The sequence below is a fragment of the Cupressus sempervirens genome, chromosome 8 (genome assembly GCF_028749045.1).
Source record: "Cupressus sempervirens isolate cs-2001-9-10 chromosome 8, ASM2874904v1, whole genome shotgun sequence".
NCBI lineage: Eukaryota > Viridiplantae > Streptophyta > Pinopsida > Cupressales > Cupressaceae > Cupressus > Cupressus sempervirens.
Genome location: NC_143125.1, coordinates 651828350 through 651837698, shown reverse-complemented (window position 1 = coordinate 651837698; position 9349 = coordinate 651828350). Strand labels below are relative to the sequence as shown.

The 9349-nt window shown below is 32.7% G+C and overlaps 1 protein-coding gene across 3 annotated transcripts; it reads right to left on the bottom strand.

Annotated features, from left to right (window-relative positions):
• Positions 1-2251: 2251 nt before the first annotated feature.
• Positions 2252-8714, bottom strand: LOC149544112 (putative anion transporter 3, chloroplastic). Of its 3 annotated transcripts, none has more exons than XM_089798695.1 (10): positions 8261-8714; positions 7964-8116; positions 7120-7704; positions 4959-5185; positions 4388-4760; positions 4255-4299; positions 3932-4078; positions 3234-3371; positions 2970-3003; positions 2252-2857 (listed from the first exon to the last, which is right to left on the bottom strand). In XM_089798695.1, exons 3-10 carry the CDS (start codon positions 7630-7632, stop codon positions 2685-2687), a joined length of 1650 nt encoding a protein of 549 aa, XP_089654821.1. In that variant the 5' UTR covers positions 7633-7704; positions 7964-8116; positions 8261-8714; the 3' UTR covers positions 2252-2684. The 3 variants fall into 3 exon arrangements, with proteins under 3 accessions (XP_089654821.1, XP_089654822.1, XP_089654820.1); XM_089798696.1 differs by having other exon boundaries at positions 7964-8072; positions 8261-8316; XM_089798694.1 differs by having other exon boundaries at positions 7964-8161; positions 8261-8295.
• Positions 8715-9349: the final 635 nt, after the last annotated feature.

The window sequence follows — 9349 nt, the reverse complement described above, 5'->3', positions numbered from 1 at the left end:
TCAATTTTTGTCAAAAACTGATGTGTAATATTTTGGGAATAAATTTTGGCTCATTTGTTGAATTTTGCAACAAGTTAGTTTTTTAGAAATTAGACCCCATTCTACAAACTTTATAAAAAATAAGTTTTGATTTTATTAGTTTATAGTGGGGCAAAAAATAAAATTCATATTTTCAAAGATGGGTCCACTTACAAAATTTGTAGAAAAGTAAATAAATATTGAAAAATTAGTAGAAAAATCCATAATAAACTATGTGATGTTAGATAACTTCTAACTAAAATGATTTTGTTTGTTAAATAAGTTAATATTTTAGGGGGAGTGCACTTGACACTATATTACGGTTTTCCACAAAAAAATTGGACCACTTTTTTATGCTCCCTCTTTTTGAGGGCCTTAAAATCCACCACTTTAAAAAAAAATAGTAGTTTATAAACTAGATTTTAGAGGACCTAAACTCTTGTTCTTGTTGCATCTTCAAGTCTAACTATCTTCAATCTCTCATTGAAGTTCAAAATTTGACAATTTCAAAAACAAAGTGGCATCTTATACCCCTATTTTTGCTCCTCATCTTTCTGCACTTATCTAAAAACAAGCTACAACGAACTACATCCATGTGAGTTTTCATGATTGAGTGTTTTATGTTTTGCCATCTCATGTTATTACATCAACCCTTGAAGGTCTTAATATCATCACCACAACCAATTTTGAGGTAATATTATTTCAATTCAGTATTTTACACCAATACAACTTTTTCCTTACCAAGAGTAAGATTTCTTTTTGTGATTATCATTCTTGTAGTGGAGGTTGATACCTACTCAAGGTTTAACTTAGGAAAGCCCTTATACAATACAACAATTTCCCCCTCTTTTTTATGTGTATATTCTTGATTCAACATAAGAGTTGCATATTCATTGAAAGCAAACTAAGACTTTGAATTGATGAAAAACCTTGGTCAAGAGAGCGTTGCTCCATTGATTGGTAGTCTTTTGATAAAAATAAAATGAGAGGATGAGTTATAGAGAACCCTAGTATGGAATTTCCACATTAATGCTAACAAGGAAACCTCCTATTTCTAGATCTTGTCTCAATTTTTGCATTACAATTATTATTGTCAATTTTAGATTACCTAGTTCACACATCATTTCTTATCTTTATCATATTGAATCATATCAACCTTCAAAAGAAAACAATCAATATAATTACCCAACTCTTGTAAGAGATTAAAATTGAACGTAGTTTGTTGCTCCCTAATGAAATTTGAGACATGTTTGGATAGCAGGCACTATAAATCCATCCTTTTAAAGTCTTGCCACAAATAGAATACTTCATTTCCAATATGATAACTCATAATAAATTTTAGTGACAAAAAATGCAATCTAATTATTTAACCATGGTACTACAACAACATTATCAATATGTATTACTTTAAACTATTTAGTAAACAAACTTTAAATATTTATTATTATAAATATGAAAAATAAATATAATAATCATTTTAAATTTTTTATTTAATTATTTTTTTCTGGCAAAATTTCAGATCCTTAAAATGATCATGTCTCAATAGAAGACTATGCAGTTATAATTATAAAAATTTAGTTCCCATTTTTCATTGTTTGTTGTATGAATATTTATTATAATTATCTAATGACACAATGTCTATATTTGTCTCTTTATTGAAAAGACATTGTTTATGTCAATGATGATAAAGTTTTGAAATTATATTTAATTTTTTATTATATTATATTTACATATAAATATAAATACTATCTTACAAATTACATTGAACTTTTCTCAAACATATTTATTTATATGATTAATTAGACTAAATAAACATAAAAATAGATGTGTACATTTTATCAATTGTTTCAAAATATAACCTCATTAAGCTATCTCTCTAAAGCTTTGTCTATCATCTCAAAAAAATTGTATAAAATTAAATTATTTATATTATGATGAAAATGATAAATTAAAGTAAAGATGTTATTGATCTTTATTCTCTCAAAAACTATTTCAATATTTTAAAATATTATATTAAAATTCTAATTTTAGTTAAAGATCATAAATTTAGTGAGACTCGACTTTGAAGCCCATCTGCATTTAGAGGACTAACAAATTGTTTCTATGTTTGTCTCATTGTTGGACACAAAAAGTGTCCTTGAAATAACGAAGTTTAATCATCTGCAAATAGTGGACAGATATAATAAATGTGCCAAAATTGATTTCTCACGTATGTTCAAAGGCAGACACCATCTTACAGAAGAGTTTGGATTTTCACATTCACAATGATCTAATGACCAGAGTATTACAGATGATAGAAGATGGGTTAAATGGGCTGAACAAGAATATGTATCTTATGGCAAGTATGACCTTGATTTTAAGCTGAGAAGGCCCGTGAAAAAAAATTCTGAGCCATACTTTATAGGATTCCTAAGATCAAATATATAATGACTCGCAGGGCCTACAAACATGTGAATACACACTTATTAGAATGCTTCAGAGTAAAATCGTATGATGAATCTTGGGCCATCTGATGTCAACCCGTTATTTTAGGATACCCAAAAAGATGATCATTTGGATGGAAGTGGGCACGTCTGCTTGCTAGCCTATTACTATATTGACATTTAGTGTAGATGGAAGCAAACTAAGAAATCTGTTTGTCAATTAAAATCTATATCCTTCTCAAATCAGTCAAATACTTTTTCTCCAGTGGCATACATATTCCAGAAGATGGTTGAAATAAAATACAAAACAGCAGTAAGTGTCAAGAAACACTGGAATGAACCCAACCACTGAACAAAATACCCTGTTCCAATTGTGCTCACAATGGCTGCAAATGTCCCCATTGAATTTGTGATACCTGCCCATTATAAATATGAAGAATAAGAGTGTTTTCATGAATGAATCCAATTAATAAGAAATCAATCCATTGCCTTGAAATTTGAGGATTAAAAAGGGATCAAGCATCATACCATGAAGAACTCCTGCATACTGTGGTGCTATATCCTGATTATACCACAAAAAAAGAACAATCCAAAACTTCAGAAAGTGATTTTTCTATGTAGAGAAAATCATGATATCATTGTTCAAGTTTCTTAAAGCTATTGACACACTGAATTCAAATGGAGGAGCTCTGAATCAATGGCAGAATGATATACTTCAGTAAGTTACAAAGACCAATTGTAATATGTTTGAAAATGAAGACATTGGTATATCATTCAAGACAAGAGACCTACGTGCATATTTAGAAGAAAACCAGCTTGGCTGAATGAACTCAAACTAAGTGCAGCCGTTAGCCATGCTGAGGCAATAGTTGGATTTTGAGCAGCATTTAGACCAAGGAGTGCTATTCCTGGACCCAGAAAGCCGATTGACTGCAGATGTCAACAATAAAAATGTAAGTAAAATTATTTGTTATTGAAACAAAAAGTTTGTAAGTGTGTCTTGCGATCAATATCAGAAAATGTGATTAGTTCAAAATCAAAAAGAAATAAGCTGATTTAGGAAAAAAAATTCTCAAGGATCAAATTTAAGTTAGAACTTGTCATATGGTGGTATGGCCTTGTGGAGTACTTTTAGATGTATAAAACAGTTAGTGGAGTCCTCCATTTCAGAAAACTAAAAATAGTCATAAGATTTGAAGGCATGGAGTTTAGTATGAATACTCAAGATTTTGTGAAAATCCAATCAATAAACACTTTGCTGATTTTTTTTATGAAATCCAACAAATCAGCTAATCCAATTTTTTTAAATGGTGTAAATCAACCAAACCAATTGCAAAAGTGGCAGACTGATGATAAACATGGTATTGGGAGCTGAGACAGAATTTGGCAACAAAAGCATTATTTAAAATTGTCACAATTCAAGTTTTTTACTTGAAAATCTTATGACTACATAAGCAATTTAGCTATAACCAGAATAAGCTTTAACTGACCTGCATGATTTTGCGCACCGTAGTGACTGTATAGCCAGATTGAACCAAAAAGTCTGAAACAGCACCAGCACCATACCCTGCAACTGCCATTGTCCCCCATGGAATAGCACTAAACCATGCAGCTTGCTTCAAATTTACATTAAATACCTATACATAAAGATGAAAGAGACTTTAGCATATATGTGCTTGAATTCAAAGGTACTGAAAATTTCAATATGAATGAACTAAAACTGTATGCATGACTCGTGATTTTGGTTTGACATATTCCTTGATTAAAATTGTTTTAAAAAAAGAGTACTCATTGCGATTAGAAGAAAGCTTACAGTTTTGAAATATACTGGCATCCAAGAGAGAAGAACAAAATAACCCTGAAGACAACAGAAGAAAAAAAAATTAAACATAAAAAAGATGGACTTGTGATTTTCAAGTAAAGATATCCTTTTCTATACAGCTTACCCAATTATTTGTAACATTTGCAACTATTATCGCCCATGTTGGTAACTTAGAAAATAGCAGACGAAAAGGAGGCATTCTTTGACTAGTCTGGACAGTGGACTTTTTAGTAGACATTGGAGAATACTCAATTCCATCATGAATAAGCAAAAGCTCTGATTTTGATATTCTAGGATGAAACTGAGGATCATTACAAATATTTGGAACCCATATTGAGAGCCAAAGAAATCCTAGGACTCCAAATGTAAGGAAAGGTCCATAAACTCCAGCTTGTGACATTAGTATTGGAGAAGCAAGTAAGCTTATCACATTACCCAGATGAAATCCAGCCATTGAGAGGCCTACTGCTGTAGCCCGTTCCGTACTAGGAAACCACCTTGAATAACAAGAAAAAAGTTAGCATTTTGAAGTTATCTTGAGCATTTACAGTTGAATAGTGAAAACAAAGAGCTAGGACACTTTGATTGAATACCATGGGTAAAAGTGCTTTAATGCTATACGATGAAGACAACATTAAAAAGATAATGAAAAGGAATTGAATTAATTCAGTAAAGTGATTTTTTTGAAGTCTTACCTTGAAATTGTAGTGTTCATACAGGGCAAGGCTACACCTTCAGCAGCACCAAATAGTGCGCGGACAGCAAGGAGCATTCCTACTGAATGACCAGAAGCCCATGGGGTGAGAAAGGTTGCCAATGACCATATTGCAACCCCCCATGCCATCACAACTTTGCCACCATAACGATCTGCCAAGGCTCCTCCAGCAACACCAGACAATAAATACCCCCACAAGAAAGATGACTGTAATGTTCCATAAGATAGATCAGTTTCTGCAAATGAGCTTTAATCTTCATATTACATTGTCCTGATATCTGTGATTATGAAAATACCAAAAGCATAACAAAACATTTCAACGGAAAATCAAATTAGAAAATAACCATAAAATCCCACATACAAATCCAGACCAATAATACATTAGCAAATAACAATAGAATCCCACTTATAAAGCCAGTTAAATCAATTAGAAAATGGAAAAATAGATTTGAAAATAATGATAGAATCCCACATAAAAAGCCAGTTAGATCAATTAGAAAATGAATGAGTTAGATCCAATCTCATTTATTTTCTCATGACATGCACACCCATTTAAATGAAGCAAAAAGTTTTTATAGAAAGATGCATTAATTTCTCTCTTCAGATGGTAGCTGTTTTTAAAAACATGTAACCTTTTATAGTAGATTGGCCAAGTACTAAATAGCTTATTCATTTCTACTAAACTGCACCATGAATTAAGATTAGGTAGATAGAATTCTAGAACTGCCACAGCTGATTTCCAAGATATCTGAAGGCTCCCAAATTAAGGGTAAGAAGAACCAAAGATATTTTGCTATTTTATTAATCTTGTATTCTCTCATCCTGATGATAGATCACAGAGTGTGATCCGAATGGTTGATGATAAAAAATCATACACAAACGAATCCAGAAACACAAATAAAAATCATGACGAATGGATTGTGGAAAACTGATTATGTTAATAGAACATCAGATAATCATTCATTAAGAGGAAAATAAAATGTCCAATTAAAGTCTTTGGAATAAAGGGAAAATGAGTTCATCTCATATTCTGTTGATGTCTTAAAAGCAAAGCTATGGGACTTCTAACACACTCATGGTAGCTTCGTAGCTACTTTGACAAGAAGTGAAGGCAGGCGGGGGGGGAGGACTAAATTTCTTTAAGCTACATAACAGTGAAAAGGAACTCAAGATCAATTAGCAATTTCAGATTTCAACAGTCCATATCAATGAATTCCTTTTTCTGGGTATGATTGTGTAATAGTTTTTTACCATCAATGTTTTGGATCACACTACATGATCCATAATTAGGATGCAAAAGAGCCAAAGAGAACAAAAAATGATGAATCATGTAGTGTGATCTGAAATGCTGATGGTAAAAATCTGTTCAACATTTACTGGAGCAATACCTAATTGCTGTCAACTGAATAGTAGCAAACTAAGCAACTCCTGCAGGTAACTGCATACTCTTTTCCTGACATAAAAACAAGACTGGGCATATTCAGATCTGAAGATTCGGTAGTACAAGAGAATAGCTATTCATGACATATTTAGGCTTTCACTTGCTATTTCTGGATAAATACTTTTGACCTATTAAATTATAATTAAAATGATCCTGCAGTGCTGCCTTGGAACCCAGTTACTATTATTAGATGATTAATAGCATATCTCCCCTTCATCAGTTTCTCGAAATCCAGGCTCCCTAATTCGCATGATCATTGGCTGATTGCGTATGGTAAACCGGTCCTTTTGTCACTTCGATCCATAAAATGGATTTACAACACCGATGCTGTATCAATGGGCCGTATTAAAACCTTACATAAAAGGAGGAAATATAAATTGTGAAGACGAAGAATTAGCCAGCTCCAACTGTAATTCAATTTCTAATTATCGTTTGAGCTATAAGCCTGGTAATTAAATTACAGACATCTAAGAGCCCCATTATAAACTTATTTATACGTTCCAGATCTAGATCTCAATAACATTTCATATCATCATCAGGGCAGCAAAATTGATGATCAGTTGGGGACCTAAATGTAAATAGTATACAGATCATCTAAGCTATACGGAGCAAATAAGAGTTAAGATTTCAGATTTTGAATTAATTGCATCCGAATTCGGCATAACACAACCTCAAATACAACAAAGAAGCTCATACACACCTGAACAATGCCCGCAAAAGAACTACTCCAACCATGAGTAGCCGCGAGAGGCACAATTGCAACAGACATTACCACTCTATTGGCATTACATAGTGACATTCCCATAGCTATCATGGCAACGACTTTAGCTCTCTCTGATGTGATAAAGTCCATGAATTTTGATGGCTGAGCGTTATCTGCAAGCGCATTTAGTGCAATACCGGCATCCTCAAATGCCATATCTGCGCTTGATACAGCTTGGGGTAAATCTCTTTGGGCTAGAAACCTTGGCCTAAGCATCCATGATTCACTACAATTGGATCCATGTTTGAGCATTTCATTGACAGGAAGCATGTTCTTCCCTGTGACATCTCCAATCCTCACTAGTCCCTTCTTACTCTGCCATCTCCCCCTGAAACCCAATGCCGAATTCAGGGGAAGCAAAGAAGATTGATTAACTCTTGCAGCTGAAAGCCCACAATTCATTCTTGCATCAATTGTGGGCGTCAGTTGCCTTGCATTGGGCGTACACATGTTGAACCCAAATCACAAGGCCCGAAAGCCAGCAAGTCGGTACAAATTCTGCCTACACTTTTAAGTCTGAAACTGCATCAAAATCAAAACAGAGTGGCCAAAATCCAATAAAATTAATATCAAATCAGGAAGAAATCCAATGAACCAGCAAGCTCGTGTAGAAGCTCTTAAAATCCTAAAACCGCATCAAAATGAACTTATGAAACTTCAAACATCAAGTTTTGGTGAAAGGAGGTGAGAACAGCTACACATCCTAAAACAATGAAAAAAAACTGTATTCTTAAATCTTTGTTGTTTCACTGTACAATTCCTAAACATTCTTCCATCATACCTTGGATTAAATTGGGCAGTTTTGAGAGCAATTATCAGGGTGATTCACGTGCATTCCTACCCTGACCACGAGCTTGGCTACCCATAAGAAAGAGAAACAACAGCCCTTCCTGCCACCAAAAGAATTGATTGAACTGGTCCAAATTTAAGAGTCCTGTTTTCATGAATAGATCAAAGCATTTGACATTCTGGTAATAACCTAGATTTCAGGCCTACAGGTCAGCATAATGTTTCAAATAGAGTTCAACCTACTTTGAATAATTGTATAAACATTTTTACAAGCATTTTGGGTACTTACCTTGTTGTTTTGATGGGGAACTCGTTTGGCTTACCAGATCAAAATGTTGAACAACCGCATTGCCTAAATAGTCGACAATTGTCCAATTTGACATGTGAGTGACACGGCAACTTCACCCCCCACTCTCTCAACTACCCCCACCAAACTGAAATAGGATATATTCATCTTTATCTACACCGGAAATATTTATTAGCTCTACAGTGAAGACAACACAAAGTTGGAAAACAGGGTTAAAAAACTGCCTTTTGAGGATTTGTTTCGGAATAGTTACAGATTCCTACGAAGAGATGTTTGAAATTCTTTTGGCAGCTAAGATTGTTTGAATTTTGGCTTCGTCAAGTTGTGAAAAAAAATGTTTGGAACTCAGATGTTAGTAGCAACTGAATCTTAGGTTTGGAATTTGACGGTCATCTCTGTTTGAAAATTTTAGGAGGTCTTTTAACAATTGTAGGAGGATTTGATCAGTTAACCGCCTTTCAATTGATATTTTAATTTAAAAATGTGGAGTGCGGAAAATTTAGGAATATTTGATAAATAGTGTGAGGATTTGGTCATTAAACTGTCTTTAAGATAATCTCTTAATTAAAAAATAAATTACAGTAATAATCTATATTTATAGATAGCAACAATAAACCATTGTAGAAGTTATAGATTGTTAGTGTAGATTATCTAAAATAGATTATACAATTAATTTTAGTCTTTTTGATTATGTAAATTATCTTGAGATTAAGTTATATTATTATTATAATAATATTACAAAATAAATTGAATGGTGTTTTTTTAAGAAGCAACTTAAAGAAAAGAAGAAAATGAAAAAAAGAAATTTCAAGATCTTTAAGAATTTAGGACAAATTTTTGAAGAGATGGATTATGGTGATGGTATAGTGAAGGATCCATAAGAATGATTTATGTTTAAATTTGGTAGGTGAATAGAATCAGAGAAACAAATATGGATATACAAGAAGCAACAATAAATAGATAAAATGGATCATTGGAAATTCAATATTTCAATTTTGTAGAATTATTTAATTGCTAGTTCAATATTAAAACACTAGTGATGGAATAAAAAAGAAGTAAGACTTTCATTTA

Excerpts from the sequence above, each read along its gene's own strand:
- LOC149544112 (XM_089798695.1), bottom strand. The coding sequence starts at position 7,632 with ATGTGTACGCCCAATGCAAGGCAACTGACGCCCACAATTGATGCAAGA. Across the intron at positions 4,300-4,387 it reads CAAATGTTACAAATAATTGG|GGTTATTTTGTTCTTCTCTC; the intron begins GTAAGCTGTATA and ends TGTTGTCTTCAG. Across the intron at positions 2,858-2,969 it reads GTATGCAGGAGTTCTTCATG|GTATCACAAATTCAATGGGG; the intron begins GTATGATGCTTG and ends TATAATGGGCAG.